Source organism: Archocentrus centrarchus, chromosome 8, assembly GCF_007364275.1.
Source record: "Archocentrus centrarchus isolate MPI-CPG fArcCen1 chromosome 8, fArcCen1, whole genome shotgun sequence".
Lineage (NCBI taxonomy): Eukaryota > Metazoa > Chordata > Actinopteri > Cichliformes > Cichlidae > Archocentrus > Archocentrus centrarchus.
The window spans coordinates 21720072-21737707 of NC_044353.1; the positions used below are offsets into that span (position 1 = coordinate 21720072).

The window sequence follows — 17636 nt, forward strand, 5'->3', positions numbered from 1 at the left end:
ATCCAGAGAAATCTCCCAAGCATTTTTTTTTTTGTGGTCTCAGCTGTATCAACGTGAAAGCTGAATCTGTCGAGGGAAAAAACGCGTGCATAATAAAGACTGCAGAGCTAGAATCAAACCTCAATTTAAAACAGGTTTCGAGCCAGTTTAGACATGCATACTTAGAGAAAGGGTGGCTATTTTAAACCTCAATTTTACCAACAATATGCAGGCAAAATTTGGTCCTTGAAAATAAGCAGTACAGACACTAGAGTACAAAATAAAATCAACTTTAAAAAAAAAAGGAAAAAAAAAAAGATACAAAATAAAGATGTGTAAATCTAAAAGATTAACAAATAAGTAAGCTGATCTGTGTAATTTGGCATAGAACAATTACATTTTTTAAAAGGTCACTTTTTTGTGTGTTTTCATATCTAACTTACTAAGCCCTTACGTCTGTCTGTAAAAGTATGCTCACAGACAGTGCACAGTTTTCAGCACAGCAAGGCTAGCTTTCACAATTACCGTAAATCTTTTTTTTTTTCCCTCCACAGTAGCACATTTTCGGGGCAAACGCAGAGGCTCAAAGGATGCAAACATAGCATGATACTGATGTGACAACAGCATGTAAGGACTTAAATACTGAATGCACAGAAAACCTTAAGCCTAGCACTGTAGCATCTACAAGGGAGATGATGAAATTCAGCTGGTTTGTTTAAGTGTAGGGTTGTCAGACTGTCAGTGCAGTCGTGTGTGCTTCTTTTGGCACATATCTTATTCTTGAATAGGGGGAATTTAAAACAAGACAGATTAAAACAAGAGAAAGAAAGTACATGAGTCTGGTATGCAGTATTTTTGTCTCAATTTCAAGCCAGCAAGACTTCAGCAGCAATCTGGACTCTCAGCGTCGGACTCCAAAAACTCTCTTCCCTCCGGGTGTTACAGACCACTTATTCCGCCTGTCCTGGATCTTCTGGAAGATGCTGCTGCCGCCTCTCCACTTCTCTCTTTTATAGTGCTTTACTTTCTTCACCTGTTAATGAGTGGAAAAGGGGGCAACTGAAATTAAATTAGCATTAGGGCTGGTCAATATATCAAGTTTTTAAGAAATAGATATATTTTCATACAGGATATAAGATGAGACAATATCGTTTATATCTAGTCTATGTCACGTTACACTCATATTTGTAGCTCCATCAGTTCACCTCTCTTCTCCCAATCTGTCTGTGCAAACTTCACACTGCCCCACCTCTCTCCCTCACTGCTTCACCCGCAAATCATGCCGAAAGCGACAGCATGGCAGTGTTGCCAACTTAGCGACTTTGTCGCTAGATTTAGTGGCTTTTCAAACCCTGCTGGCAACTTTTTTTTTTTCTTCTTCCCCCACAATAAGCGACTAGTGACAAATTTAGCGACTTTTTCCGGTGACGTCGGCGACTTTTGGAAACCTGAAATCCTCCGCTGTCGCTGTGTTTTGTGTACATACAGCCTTCGTACTGCATCCGTTCGTATGCTCTGGCATCGCCAAGAGTACCTGGCTGCAGGCAAGAGGGCGCCGCCACACCTCAGAAGTTGGTTTTTACTGTAAGTCACATGACCTTAAGTGGGGTTTTTTGTATGCTTGTGATGTAGCCGGCAGATACGCAGACGTATCTGTTGGCGAGAACCCTGCTGACTGAAGGACGGAATTTTGTTCAGTCTGTTTACAGGTTTTGTTATTTGCACAGAGTACTAGATGTACAGGAGTACACACAAGAGGAAGCACTTTGGTGAAGTCTACTTCACTGGAGATTCCCTTTAAAAAAAATAAGTCAGCCTTTTGCTATTTTTGCTCTGTATCTTTTCTGTTTACATTTTAATAGCACAGCTCTAAGTCTTTTGTTATGGAGGAAAAAAGCATTAATTTATTTGAGGAGCATTATTATTTAAATATGCCAGTGGTTTATCCTTGAGCAATTTCTCATGTACATCTACAGCTGAATGCTAATAAAAGTGCCCTTGTGACATTTGGGACATGTAGCTTTTGGGAAGAAAAAATATCGAGATTTATATCTCGTATATTGCCATTCAGCTAAAAAAATATAGAGCTATTATTTTTGGTCCATATCGCCCAGCCCTACTCTCTGAGAAGTACTTCTTCAGCCATTTAAAAACAAACTGACACACAGGAAAGCAGGATGAAAAACTGGCCATCATAAAGAGAAGGGGGTGTGGTGTTGTTTAATAACAGCAACACGTTTTTAGAGAAGCTTTCCAGGGATAGCGTTGGATTGGACAATAAACACACCAAATGTAACAAGTAGCTATGAAAGTTGTAAGAACAAAAAGGTATCTGGTTAGCGACACTACATTTGCCCATAAAAATGAGAAACGTGACCTCGAGCACAAAGGTGATCACTGTATGCAAGTTTCCCTAAACTCTAACCTACAGTCTGAACAGACAGATGCCTCACTGTGACTTATGACATTCTATGTGCAATATTGTATTCTAGCCCTCACCTTTCCCCTGTCGAAGTCTTCATCCCATTCGTCAATCACAGTATCATATTTGGCATTGCGGGCATCTTCAGTGGCATCTCTACTTACAGTAGAGACCTCACCATCCCAGCTGAGGACTAACGAAGACCAAGAAAAACCTTTATTGCTTTTAAAAAAACATTTTGCTGATGTTAACAGTCTTGTGAACCATTCAGATTTACAAATGACTCAGCATCTCACCGCTGGCTCCATAGGCTTTATCCGAAGCGTTCCTGAGCAGCTCTTCCACCACATTACTTGTCTTTTTCCCATCCCAAGTTATGGGTGCAGAACGGGTCGGGCCATTTGATGTACTTCCATCAGCTGCTGGTGCCACGCTGCGTTTGTAGCCATCCTTCACTTGGCTGTCCCACACTACCACTGTGGCTGGGGAAAAATAAACAAACAAACAAAAAACACTGACATAATAATCAGAAATAAATAAACAAAAGAGGCACAGAACTGTGATTGAATCTGACATTCTCAAAATCTAATGAGTCACGCTCAGTACAAAAGTGAAATAACTGGTCGTTCCACATTAAGGCTGAAAGGCTGCAGAGGTGCGGACTGCTTTTGGCAATGCCTCCAATCAAAGGTGGTCACTGTACATTCACACTGCATATTTGAGTTCACGCTCACACACCTGTGCTCTCTTTATTTATTCTCTCTCGATCGCTCGTCTTCTTTTTGGACGGGGGCTCCACTGCTTCAGTCTCAGCATCAGGACGCTTGCTCTCCTCCCACTGTCGCATCTCCTCTTTTAGCCTCTTCTTCTTCATTTGTAATTTCTTTTTTAACATTATCAAATCCCCTGTATCATTCTGACTGCCTGTGGGCTTCATCTCAGAACTGCTGTCGGGGAAAAAGTAGACAGGAAACAGGAAATGAAAGGCATATAACAGAAGCAACTACTTTGCCTCACTCTTCCCCTGAAGGTTGAGAAAATTAAATATTTAAAGAAAAAGAATATCTTATTTCAAGTACTTTATGAAGAGGTGAATAATGATAACATTTGCAAAAGATCTTCATTCATACAGTCAAGTCAGTCTATAGACTTTCTGAGAGGACACAGACTGAAACAAAATCAGACTGAACAAAGAGAGAAAATGTACTCTAATCTACCTTTCTGGTGTAGAGCGTGCAGATGTTGTATCCTGCAATGCCTCTCCTGATTGAACTACATTCTCTTTCTTTTTCTTCTTTTTCTTCTTCTTCAACACAGAATCCGTTTGCTGCTCGTTCTGGTTTGACTCACGCTCTGTTGGATTTGTGGCAAACAGCTGAGGCTTTTGCTTAGACTCTTCTGCACTGGCCTGGGGGGTCAAACTCCACATGCCACCCTGACACCAATCCTCCTCCTGGTTTGACGTGTCCAAATGAGACGGGACACACGCCCGATCCTTCACTTCCTCTCCATCTTCGTTCGGCCTCTTTCGCTTCTTCTTTTTCTTCTTGTGCTTCTTCTCACTATCAGCCTCTGCAGTGCTGCACTGTGTCTTTGGAGCTGGAGATGTTACTGGCTCTGGAACAACCGCTATCTCAGAATGTCGTCGCTTCTTTTTCTTCTTCTTCTGTTTGACGTTTTGAGCTGGAGGGTCGTCGAGGTCTGGCTCTTGAACCACAGAGTTAAGGTTGTTGGAAGACTTGGGACTCTTTGGGCCTGGACAATGAAGGCCGTTTGTTTTAAGGTGAAAGCTGATGCTTGGCTTTTGCAGTGTGGAGAGGGGGGACTGTTTCTGAGGGCTCTGCGATTTGAAGGATCCACTGGAATGGGCTAAAGGTGATGACTGGATGATTGCAGCTCTGGAAAGGAATTAAGGATCATCTGTGTTTTTAGGTATTGGTATTTGAATGGAGACATTTACATTAAGGGTATACTACCCTCTAAGTACAGTTAATGTGATTGATGGAGAGGCAGAGTCACAAGTCAGCCGTGCCTAGTGTAAGTATTCACAGTATGAAATAAGTTCCCACATACATACCTGTGAGTGTGAGTGGGTGAGACAAAGGTGAGGGAGTTAAGTTGATTTTGATGCATGGGGTCACTGGACGGCAAACGGGGCAGAACATCAATGCTGCTCGGACTCCGGCTGCGAGCCTGCAGTTATCGACATAAATAAAAACTTGGTGGTCTAAAGAAAATAGCCATGAGTGTGACAAAAATAAGGAAGAGAATAAAAAAAAAAAAAAAAAAAACGAAACGGGGTGATTAAAAGGATGGTAGGGGAGAAAAAATGGAGAGGAAAACAAAGTGGAAAGGGTATGGCAGAGAAGAATTAGAAATGATTAGAAAAAAAGAACAAACTAAAGGAAAAGAAGACAAACTTTAAACAAGAGCTAACATGTGGTTGATTAGACGGTACGCTGGAGAAATAAGACATTACATAAAGGCATAAAAACTAGCAGAATATGGCTCATTACTTGCCTTAATAAAAAAGGACTAATTGAAATAAATGGCACAATTTGTGACAGCGGTGTGGAGTGACAACAGGAAACAGAATTATTATGAGCTTGTACTAAGACAGGAAGTGAGGCAACTGCTGCAGATAGGGATGACCTTCACCTTCTTGGCTGACAGGGCAAGTTTCTTGGCAGGTGGAGGTGACATGGTGCTGGTGGCTTCAGATGTGATGTTGCCGAGGGCTGGGGGTTTAATTTTTGCCGTCTTCTGCTCCTCTGTGCTCTGAGAGCGCTCCACGCTCCTTGCTGGAGACGCCAGGCCGCTGGAGCTTTTCCGAGGAGTAGAGGGAGTCTCTCCTACTGGTGCACTTTTGGGGCCAATGGAGTCCTGGTCAAAAGAAAGGCAATAAAAGGTGGCAGTTACACTTCTGTGCAGCCACACGAAGCAGGTATAAAGCAGATCTAATCTTTTACATTCAATATGGTTTCTGAAATGCGAGGATGTCCCTCTTGTATTTTTTTTTTTTTTTTATGTTACTGTAGACAAAAAAGAAGCCTGTCATGATCCCACCCTTAATGAAACATTTGTATTTGCTCTTATTCACTGGATATCGTACCTTTGAGTCAGTGGTGTCGGCAGAGGAAGAATCAGACAAAGACTTAAATGAGGTAGACGCTGCCATGCCTCTGCCTTCTCCACCTTGTTTTTTCTCCCCCTCCGTTCTGCTGACCCCATTGTTGGAAGGGGTTGGAGTGCTACTGCGGGATGGTGCCTGGCTCTGTGGGGAGGGCTTTTTCACCTTCTTGAAAGGTTCCTCGATAACTGTGGGTCCACCCGGCAGCTTTGGTGGACCATTGGAGGAAGACGTCCAGTTGGACAGTTTGGCCTGCGGCTGAGTGCTCACACCATTCCTGGAAATGGGCAAACCCAAACCACCATCCATCGATTGGATCTTGCGCAGCTGGGCTGGCTCAAGTTTCTGTTAAGAAAACAGGTTTCATTTAAAAAAAACAAACAAAAAAAAACCAAACACTTTTTCCAAATGGTTGAAGCAAGAGAACTTAAACACATTTGCAATTTTACAAAAAGCCTAAAGTCAAATATTTCTTATACCTTTTTCACCTGTGGGGAAGAGAGAGGTCCATTCAGGTTGGCCCTCTTTATCTGTTCCGATGGTGCAGTATTCTTCCCGGAATGCAACATCCCCTGCTTGGTGGTCTGCCCATCTGCATTTTTCTTGGTTTCAGGTATCCTTTAACACACAAACAAAGAGTCCGGTTTGTTGTACACATCCAGGAGGTAAAGACATCCTTTTTGAGCCCTTGCAGCACTCACTATTGTCTCACCTCAAGTAGAAAAGCACATAAGCCTGCTGGTTCAAGACCACTTTGATGTTACTTGAGTGCACCATTGAATCATTCATTTGGTACCATTGTCCGTTGCTTGCCTAAGAGGATAAACGAGAGGAGACATACAAAATAAAACAAGTTGCCACATAATGCCAACAGACAGAGCTTTCAAATCTTAATCACTAATTAGCTGTGGAAAAGATTCATTTCAATATCAAACTCAGACAGCTAACAGCTAATTTTTAACCTTTCCTGTCCACCTAGCGTTAATCCACAAGGTGTAGTGGGAGGAATTTTAAAGCCATTTTTCCGTCATGTTTCTTGTTTTATTGTCAAAAAGACCTTGAAGAAGAAAAAAAAAATAGGTGGTTTATCAAGATTGTCTTGCCTTCACATAGCAGTAGTAGTGTCCAGCATGACAACTGTAGCCAGAATGCACCAGAACAGCATAGAGGCCGTACATAACAGGATCGCCTGAGCTCTGAGACATGTAAGGGCGGATGTTCAGGAATTCTGGGTAACCGACATCCTGAAAACGATGAAGAAAATGACAGAAAGAAATGAGACACACTGAGGAATGAGACAGTTTCTTAAACACAACAAAAAAAGCAAAGTCAATGACGTGAGAATAAATCAACCTTTGTTATCTTTCCACCGCTGAAGTTGGCAAACCTCTTCAGTGAAAGGGTGAGTACATTAGATGTTCGATGGACTGTGAAGCGTTTGGTGGCTGGCACTTTCTTTTTGCACCTGATGGAATAAGAAAAAAAATTATAATGTAGCGCTTTAAATGATTGTATTTTCATGACCCCCCAGAGATGTATATTCACCGGTGACTTTGTTCTGTACATCTGCTGATTAACGCAAATATCTAATCAACCAATCATATATCATCAACTACATGCTGTCACATTACTGCTGAAGTTCAAACAGAGCATCAGAATGGTGGAAAAAGGTGATTAAAGTGACTTTGAATGTGGCTATTGGTGCCAGACAGGCTGGTCTGAGTATTCAGAAACTGCTGGCACAGTTTGGGCTCCTTATTACCAACTGAGCATTGTTCAAACAAGTATTACTGATGACCGTGTCCTTCTGTTTATGACCATCTTCTGATGGCTGCTTCCAGCAGGACAGCGCACCATGTCACAAAGCTCAGATCATATCAAACTGGTTTCTTGACATGATAATTAGTTTCCTGTACTCAAATGAACTCGACAGTCACCAGATCGTAATCCAATAAAGCACCTTTGGGTGTGGTGGAATGAGAGACTTACATAATGAATACGCAGGCAACAAATCTACAGCAGCTGTGTGATGCCATCATGTCAATATAAACCAAAATCTCTGAGGAATGTTTCCAGCATGTAGATGAATCTATGCCGTGAAGAATTAAGTAGTTCTGAACGCAAAAGGGGGTCCAATCCGGTCCTAACAAGGTGTACCTAATTAAAGTGTTTGGTGAGTAGTAGTTTGACTACATAAGAAGAACTTACTTGGCACACATGTAGGCATTCTCTCCACTTAAAACGTCTGGCTTAACAAACAGCTCCAAAGCTCGCACTATGTTTGCTGCTTGCTAAAACAACAGAAAAATGAGGTTATCAAACTTTCCAAAAAAGCACAAAAATATATTTCCATCATTATAAATCAATCAATCATTCATACATACATTCATACATTCATACATACATAGCAAATTTTTATGTAAAACTTTAACTTTAAATGTTTTGTGGGTGTTAAATCGTTCCTCTATGAGAGAGATATATACATATTTAAAATATAAATGAATCACTATGAAGGCAGCAGTTTGAGGTTAAATGATCAGACAGCGGGTAAATTTAGATCGACAGCCACAATGTGAATTCAGTAGAGAACAATGTGTATTACAATTGGGATCTTAAATGACTGACCTAAGAAATCAACACATGTACTATGGCTTTTAAATGCCTCTCTTAAAATGACAGGTTTAAAATGAATAAATACAAAATTACAGGTTAAAGGTATTTTTTTTTTTTTTTTTTTTTTTTTAAACACAGTTTTGTTCGTCTTTAAAACTGAACAAGTTTCTACGTAGCTTCACTATGTAGTTTGCAAATAAGGTATACGTATGTATGTATGTCATGTGACATTCTGTTATTACATGTTTATAAATAACCAAGGTCCTGTCATCTGACTATATACAAAGGAATACCAGGACAGATAAACCACAAATATCTGTCATACATGACTGATGTGAAACAGGGGCTAGTGTTGTGTAATAATATGTAATAATAAATCTTTGTGTAACATACCCGTATCTCAACAGCGATGTCCAAGTAAGGGTCATATGTGTCTGACACACTTTTACAAATAGAGCATTTTACTGAAAGAAAACAAAAACAAGTCTTACTCTTCTGACAATACCTGAAAGTAAAATCTGTTCAAGCTGCAGGAACGTCAGTTCGAGTTCCTGTAAACATGAAACTGTCAAGGACCTCAAACTACCAGACCAAACTTTAAGGGGAAATTCCTTTTACATTTTCACTGGTCTCTAGATTTCCATTCCAGAACAAGCAAAACACATGAAACCACATAAAAACGCAGCCCTAAAATTACCCAAGCTGCTGCTTAATCTGAAACCTTTGTATTTTGACACTTTCAATATGAAAGTTAATCATCATGAATGTCTCTTTTTAAAAGATTACATTTAATTTAAATAAGATCATCTGGGTTCAAGTAAAATAGGATCTAAATGAATTTTAAGGATCAGAGTATCTACTATCCTACATATTCAATTTTCCTTAAAAAAATTAAACAGATGACTTTATGGACATCTGCAACTCAAACCAAGGTAAGACACATATATTCCACCTCTCAGTTTTCCATGCATGACTAAAAAGATTATATTAGGCTTATTTAGTATTTTAGATATAAACATGTATGAAGCCATCTGGTCTGCACGTTAATTGATCAATAAAGGAATGCCAGAAGCAACAAATGTGGAAAACTGCAGTAAAAGACAAAGACAATTTTCCCCATATTACTGTGAAAAAGTAAATACCTCTTGACCTGAGGTAACCTCCAAAGATCTGGTGAACCAATGTTGTGGCCTGGGTTTGCCTGTCGAGCCTAAAAACAAAAAGAAAAACAAAACAAACAAAAAAAAAGGTTATTCATGCAACTCATGTGACTAGTAAATAAACAAATGTTGTAATAAGCACAAACCCTTACTTAGGATATCCATTGAGACAGGCTTTCTGCATGGCATCAATGGTGTACCGCAAAAATTCATGGGCATCCTCTTGACTGCCAAAGCGAAAATGTCTGGCAATTTCTATGGAAGACAAAAGTGCATGTTAGATGGGAGGAAATTTAATGCTTCCGACAAGGATGTGCTACCAAAATGATGCCTTTGTTCATCCTTTAGCCACAAACCTACTGATACAAGGAGGTTCAACACAGAGAGGTCCAGATTAAAGCAGAGGAGATCGGGCCTTTTGCAGTCGTTGCTCCGAAACTGTGGAACAAACTGCCCCTTCACATCCGGACCGCTCCAACAGTAGACACTTTTAAAACCCATTTTATTCTCTGGCTTTTAAATCAGACTGAGTTCTGAGTACGTTATTTGTGTTCTTTTTACTCAGGTTTTTATTATGTTTCCTGTCTTAAATGTCATTTTATCTTTATTTTATGTTGTTTGATTATTTTAGATGTCCAGCACTTTGGTCAACTGCTGTGGTTTTAAATGTGCTGACTTGACCTTTCTAACTCCTCAGTGATGTTTTTTGTAATTTGATAAAATGTAAATTATTTGAGTGACATCACAGACTCTAAATTGACCATTACTGTGGATGTGATCACGTGTGGTTGTGTAGTTGTTCACCTCTGTGTTAGCCATGTGGTGAACAGGGAACCCTGTTCAGGGTGTGCCTGGCTTTTTGCCAAATGACAGCTAGTATACGGCTGCATGGGAGCTGGTGCCTAAGTTGGATAAGCAATTTAAGAAAATAAACAGATGGATGGATTTGAACTTGTTATCAAATTTGATGAAGATATAGACATACAGCATCACTGCTTTTTAAGAGGAGTGTCTTCACAGCTGAGGGCTGGCCATAAGGGGCACTGGCTGCAAGACACCAAGATGTCTGTGTTTCTTGCCTTTTCCACAGTATGCCTTGGGTTGTGTTACAACCACAGAGCCTCTTCGGTTTGGCCACATGAAGTCAAAAATACTCGGATAAGTAGACTTTACTAACCAGCCTGTTTATTGGCATTTCTAATGTGTTCAAATTTAAACTCAGTATCTGTACCTCTCTTCCTGTAACCTTTAAGTAAATGCTTAAACACCACACTGCTGGCACTGAATCTGCTATCAGTCACAGAACTGAACTGAGTTAAATGGTGGTGAAAACCAGTCCTCAGACTCCTTAGACTAGCACTACACTCTCTTCCCGCACTGGTGCACTGGACAGTACAAAACTCCTGCAGGGTCTCATTCAGAGCACCACCAGGGCAGTTTTCAAAGTTGGAATCTTCTTGTTTTTTGTACAAGGAAATATCTCAGTCACATCATTTGATTCAGGTGTTAGTTCCTTCTGCCACGTTTGTCCCTTTTCTTTTCAGTCTCTTTATCTTCATCCAGTTATCAAAGTTGTAATTTTCTCCAAACAGGTTAAGAGTCACTCTTTTTTGTAACTACTGTAGATAGATGTGAGGTCAGCACGTCAATTAGTAACAGTGGACACACTGTTTCACTCTAACTACTTAAGTGTCCTTCATCAGGAAATCTTGTACACCCTGCAACCACCCAGCCCATGGCATAATGACCTAATAAACATGTTATGGTTACAGAGTGGCAACTGCTCTACAGTAAGAGTCTCACATTAGAGCTAATGTACCCTAATGTTATTTCCTAATGGAAAAGTGGATGAGCTGGTAGAATAATAATGTGGTCATCACCATATTCCGAGCACTGCACCCCTGCACATTCACAACAATGAGTCATCCCAGAGTGGGATAAAGGAATACAATACCCCAAGTTACAATGAACTATTCCAGGCATTTCTAGGAGAGCTGGGACACAACATCTTGAAGACATAAAATCTGTGGGTATTAAACTGGTGTGTCATGTTTTTTTATTTTGTTTGTGAAACCTCAGCTGCGAGATCTGGAGGCAATTCAGGAATCAGCAGCAGTAAGCTCTTTTGTTTTTCTGTAAAGATATGGCACTGTATTAATGGTCGTTAGTGTTGGACCAGAAGTACCGAGGTTGATATTTCATTGTGTGCATTTAAATCGCTCCAGCAGTAGTGACAAATTTTAGGCTGCAGAGGAGGCCACTAGCTTAATCAATGTATAGAGAACCTGAACACACATGCTGTACATCTGAGCTCTGATTTGGGGGGGAGGCAGGTGGCCTGTACATTTTTGTGCTAAAGCCCGCAGTCACAAGGAGACAGAGAGGGCATTGGGAAAGGAGGGAGGCAGAGAAAATGAGGCACAGGAGGTGGAGACATGATTGCAGCAGCACAAAGAGAAAGCAGACAGGCAGGGAGGGGACTAGGGTGCAATGAAACTACAGCACAGTAACTCACCTTGCCAAGGTACTACTCACACCTCATTCCTACTGTCTACACGGGATTCATTCACTAACTGCAGTCTCACTGCTCCACTTATGTACTGCAGTTACTGGCCATTGTCACCACACAGGACACTGCCCAGTGTCGCATCAACCAATAATTACGACTTCTTGTGATACAAGTACAAGGCAAAAATTGCTCAGACACAAACGTCTACTGTTGAAGGTGGGTGATCTTACTTTTTAGGTCTCTGATGAAGGAGACCGGCTTAATGGCGTTGCCTGTGTTGGCGAAGGCTTGGATGATATGGTTCTGCATTACACAGATCATACAAAAGCCTGACTGGTGACCTGAAGAACGAGCAAGAACATAAAAGCCACACATAAGACAGAAGTACAGACGTGTGTTATTGTGACAATCAGGAATATCAAGTCAGTTCAGTTCTGAAATCTGTTCGTTCTTAAATTCAAGAAAATGCTGGATTTTTTCCCATTTTTCTAGTATGTACACTTTGCTTGAAGCGGTTTCAACAACCTAAATGAAAAAAATAAATAAATAAAAAAAATCACAGTGAATTATCAATGCACTTTACTAACCTAGCTAGCCAGTACTGGTATTAGCTGGCAACACCCTAACTGTACCCTTGCATCCAAATATGGCCATTTCCAGTTTGAATACAAACCCAACACAGTGATCATCAATATGCCAAATTTAATAGTTCAAAAACATCTTCCACAAACAATATGCTGACATCACACTGTGTTTGTCATTTATATACAGTCTATTTTTCAAGCTCTGGCAATGGGGTTTACAGGATCACATAACTGCACAGTTTTAAAGCAGTCTTAAACCTGAAACCACACAAGTTACAAGCACCAAATAAACTAATTGGCCAAATCAAGTGAAGCTACAGTTCTTGTTTTTCCTTCTTCAGCCACATGCCGGCACACAGGCCAAGTAAAAAAAAAAAAAAAAAAAAAAAAAAAAAATTCCCCAAACTCTGTGAGAAGTTGTTAGTGTTAAAAAAAAAAAAAAAAAAAAAAAAAAAAAAAAAAAAAAACAGTAAATGGGACAGTAAATCTACTCACAGACACGGCTGTGCTCCTTTGAGAGTAAGTAGTTGGCAAGTGGTGGCGTGTAGGTGAGACACTGCACTGTGGAATTGAGGAAGCAGGTGTTTCCAAGGTTGTGGAGGCCGGCTCCCACCCTGTACACACGCTCCCACTTAAGGGCAATCTTGTTCCCTGGAAACAGCATCTTCTGCGGAGCAGGGATCCCATCACTCTGGCCCCCGACCACATTCTCTGAGACTGAAGGAGGAATACAATTAATTTTGTGACATTAATCAAGGACAGAATGGCAGAACTTTCAGCTTTCAGCGTAAGCATCAAAGGACAAAAGGTCAAACATGGAAAATGTCAGGCCATCAAACTCAATTTTCAGTTCATTTTGAGTGCTTACCTTGCCTCTTAATTTGAGAAGGCTCTGTGGCTTTCTGCGCTGTAGCACCCTCAGTCCTAGGATTGAGGATCACATACTTGTTCTTTAGGCTGTCGAGCTGATAGGAGAACCCCTTGGTGGCAGGCTCAAACTCTATTTTCTGCAAAAGGACCTTCTTAGCAGAAGAGGCCAATAGCTTGTTGAGGTCACCATCGTCGCCTGCATCCTTTCGACCAGGTTTTAAAGCCTCCTTGAGTTTATCCACTATCGGCATTGTTGGAACATCACTGCAGGGACAAACAGACTGGGTGTCAGTGTCACTTCACGAGGCTGCAAAGCAGCTTAGAATGCTTGCTTAACCATTTTGCCAAAGAAATCAACAATATGCCATGTTTTTTTAAAATATTTGCAATCAAATGCTCCCTGAATTCCTTTGACTGCTTTTGAGCTAAACATGAGCAAAATTAAATCTTATGCAAATAAAAGTTACATTTCTCTCCTAACTATTAAATTAAGCCCCTGTTTGTTTGTCCTCCAGTGGGTACCTCCCGAGGCCCATTTCCTGAATTACCTCACAAGAGATACAAGGACTGTGTGCATCCAGCTGGTTCTTGGCAGCTGTCCCTACAGTTATGCAAGGCATCAGATGTTAGTAACATAGGGTGGGGGAGCGTATGGGATAGGAGAAGCTGAGCATTTATGCTTACACATAAGGTGTGAGCAGCTGCTGTTAACTGCCAGATCACATTTATACAACCTATACAAGTTTTGGCTCAATTAAAATGTGCTTTATCTCAACTCCTTAATCAGTAAAACTTTGAACCTTCTGTCACAACAGTGAGATATCTAATTGAATGTCTAATTAAACAAATAAGCCTAAATATATTTTCCATGTGTTTCTACATATAGAGAGAAGCTGAATGCAATCAAAGCACCATTTCAATGTTGATAACTGTGTCTTGATATTTCTGCAACAACTCCACACCAGAGTCAGCTAAGTGAAGGAGCTCTGATTACGGGTGCCCAGTCATCATTGACCAGACATTAGATTGATGAAGAGTTTTAGTCGATCAAGCTGACTGGCCAGTTGATTGCCGGAGGAAGAAATGAATAAATCAAAGTCCAAAGGAAAGAGTGGCACATTGTTTACACAGCTGATCATTGCAGTTAACAGAATTACTGCAAACTATTGGAGCATTAGAGGGTAAAGGACATCCCTGAGTAGGTGACCTGCAATCGCTCAAGGAAAACATTCAACTATCAATCACTGACCTCATCACTTACTATTTTAAACACAAGTAACCTATTATTACACATCATGGCCACTCAGTTTAAACTAAGTTGGCCTTATAAGCATTTGCTGCGACAAATTCAATCACTACCACTTCTTAAGGTATCGCTGACAGGTAGCTTGCATTAAACACATGCTTTTAAAGTTTATATTTTAAATGCTCTTTATAACAGTTCTGTTTTTCTGTAACGTTACAGTGACTTACAACATTGTATAAAACATTCAATCTTCTCTCAGTTTACTCACGCAAATGTGGACGAGCAGCCACATTGTTTTAAAGGGACAACAAACCCTCTTAAAAAAAAAACAAAAAAAGTGAAAGCATTACATCATACAGACAATACAGCACTACGACAAAAGCACCAAAGGCAAAGAGTTCAATGAGCGTCTTGCTCATCAGAGTGGACAGTGACGTCATGAAGAGGGAAGGAGGGTTGAACATGCATTGCATGCACAAGGGCACGCTGACCTTCACATGCTGCTGATACTGATACAACTAAGAAGCACAGAGCCCACAGGGAGAGAGCAAACTGCAGTGATGCAACCGTCCAAACAGGCAGCTATGCCGATGCACTGACCAAAGCACAGATGTTTATTCTGACTGTGTCACTGAGTAGTCTTATGTGTACATAGCACAGAAACTTTCGAACATTTGTACTGGTGTTTGGGGTATGCCGCCACCCAGTTATCGGAAATGATGCCATTTAAGAGAGAGATCTATTTAAGGCGAGAAGGTTTTCACAAGCAGTGACACCTGAAAACAAAAGAAAGAAACAAACAAAAAGACCCAAAAAACTGGGGATAGCTACTTACATCTGTGCTTAATTTTAAAAATAAAAAAATCTTGTCTTGTAGTGTGAGAATTGGTAGAGTTGTGAACTCCAGTTCACATCAAGTATAAAATGTCACTGATAAAGCTTTCTGGTGTTAAGAGGGCTAGAAGTTATCCTGTGTAAAATGCTGGGTAATTTGAAAAAGAAAGCCGAGTTAAGCCACATCTAATTGTTTTCCACTTTGTGTTATAATCTTTAAGTTAGCATAGTTTTAGTTTCTGTACCACTGTCCATCAATGCTGCTTCCAATGAAAAAAGTGAAGGAAGCACAGAAGGACACTCATCTAGCATGCTATCTTGTCATTCTGCCTATGTTATTAATATGTAGCGAACTGTCAATATGCCCAATTTAAAGTCTTATCATTTACAGAGGTTAAGAAAATTATAGCCTGGCTGTCTCCTATTTTAAAAGCAGATCCTCAGACTGATATTTTATTCATACTATAGGAATACAAATTGAATTGAACTCTCATTAAATGCTTACAAAAATTACTTGTGTTGGATAGACTGTGGCTCCATAGTGTCGGGATTTACACATTACACAAGTAAAAGATCTCTTGCTCCCAACAGGAGAGACTGATTCCTCTGGGGTCGCATCAGGAAGGACATCATGTGTTAAAATCTGCCAAATCAAACATGCGGAGCTACTTGCTGTGGTGACCCCTTGTGAATAATGGAGCAGCCAAAAATTGCTTTTACTTGTGAAGGATAAATTACACCAGAATTGATTTATTGCTTTTTTTTCCTTTTTTTTTTTCAACAATTGACAGACAAAAGTTTGAAACGTTTGCTTATTACGACTTTTAAAATGAGTTTTCTTTTGATTTTGGACTTATCTGTGACATAAAAAATATGCAAATCAAAGCAAGTTATGTTAACATCTTCTTTCCTTTTCTTTTTTGGATACACAGACGCAATAGATCATAAAAGAAAGAAACCACTTCACAAGGGGTCACCACGGCTGTTTGATTTGGCACGTTTTTATTAATTGCAAGATGCCCTTCCTGACACAGCTCCACCAGGATTTGTCACTCCTCCCAGGACCAAACCAGGGATCTTTTGCTTGTTGAGCCACAAAGGCAATATACCACATTTAAACTTAAAAACTTTCTTTTGTCCCTGAAACAGTTCACATGACTATTTAAAATAGGAGATTGCAGTGGGAAATTAAAAAAAATAATAAATAAAATCCTATTAAGTATTAAACAATCACCAGAATCTGAAAATACAACCAGCCCCTCTCCCATAGCCGCTTTAAGTCACCCAATAGCACAGGAGCAAACCCACTGCAACACCACATGGTGCTTCCCCACAGGCAAGACCTGCCACCACAGAGCAGATCCTATATGACTATAAAACAGACCACTCTCAAATAACTTTAAGTACAAAATTGCTGCAAAGTTTTGCCTAATCTAATGACACGTAAAAACAACATGACTACCCCAGTTTTAATCTAAAAAGGGCGAAAATATCAGCAAAAAAAACCTGCTCTGTCTTAAAGAGATTCCCACAAGCACACACTCTCAGGCTAAAGCTATCACTTCTAAAATCCCCCACTGCATTGTTTCAGCGTATTTACAAAAGTAGCTGGCTCCATAATTTGACCAAGTTTGAGCTCTTGCCTTTCCTAAATGTCGTTATGAGCTCCGAGGAGTTGGGGTAGCCTCTGCTCACCTACTGGACTCACCACCACGGGCCAGTCACCCAAGCTTACATGCTAGTTTGCTCATTTTCAGCCGCAGCTAATTTCGACCTGAACGGTTTCAAAACTTGAGCAGGAAACGTCGCTAAATATCGCAACTGCTCGATGTTTAATCGTTTATCTCACCCTGATATCGACTGCTTCGTGTTCTGCCTTTTAACCGTTTCACATGACGAGAAGCACCATTAGCAAGCGAGCTAACTTAACGTGGCGAGAGCCAGCCTCCCTCACTGCTGCAATGTGGGTTAGCATCCCAGCGTCCAGGCAGCTAACAACCTTCCTAACCGCCACATCCCGCCTTTTAGCCTAACGACACCACCACGTAAACACGCAGGGAACAATTATTGCACGAATACGCGCTTCCATTCACTCACCTTTCGCTTAACGGGACAAAATAATTTAGAGTAGAAGGGTCTGCTTCCTCAGATAAAGCTCTTCAGTCTGGTATTTTCGCCCATGCTGCATTATGAGAGGGCGATAGAAAAAAAATGACCGACAGGCATCACGGACCAATCGGAGCACATGTCACGCAGTAGCCGAAAGTTTCAGCCAATCGGCGCTTAACT

General features: G+C 40.6%; 1 protein-coding gene across 3 annotated transcripts; it reads right to left on the reverse strand.

Annotated features, from left to right (window-relative positions):
* Window positions 1–354: 354 nt before the first annotated feature.
* Window positions 355–17595, reverse strand: usp36 (ubiquitin specific peptidase 36). Of its 3 annotated transcripts, none has more exons than XM_030736198.1 (20): window positions 17445–17595; window positions 13266–13531; window positions 12893–13114; window positions 12044–12154; window positions 9457–9559; window positions 9287–9354; window positions 8538–8608; window positions 7740–7822; window positions 6885–6996; window positions 6635–6775; window positions 6244–6344; window positions 6020–6149; window positions 5514–5876; window positions 5060–5284; window positions 4479–4594; window positions 3619–4299; window positions 3140–3348; window positions 2698–2883; window positions 2479–2594; window positions 355–1012 (listed from the first exon to the last, which is right to left on the reverse strand). In XM_030736198.1, exons 2-20 carry the CDS (start codon window positions 13516–13518, stop codon window positions 881–883), a joined length of 3423 nt encoding a protein of 1140 aa, XP_030592058.1. In that variant the 5' UTR covers window positions 13519–13531; window positions 17445–17595; the 3' UTR covers window positions 355–880. The 3 variants fall into 3 exon arrangements, with proteins under 3 accessions (XP_030592058.1, XP_030592057.1, XP_030592056.1); XM_030736197.1 differs by having other exon boundaries at window positions 3140–3345; window positions 6011–6149; XM_030736196.1 differs by having other exon boundaries at window positions 6011–6149.
* Between the last annotated feature and the right edge of the window lie 41 nt (window positions 17596–17636).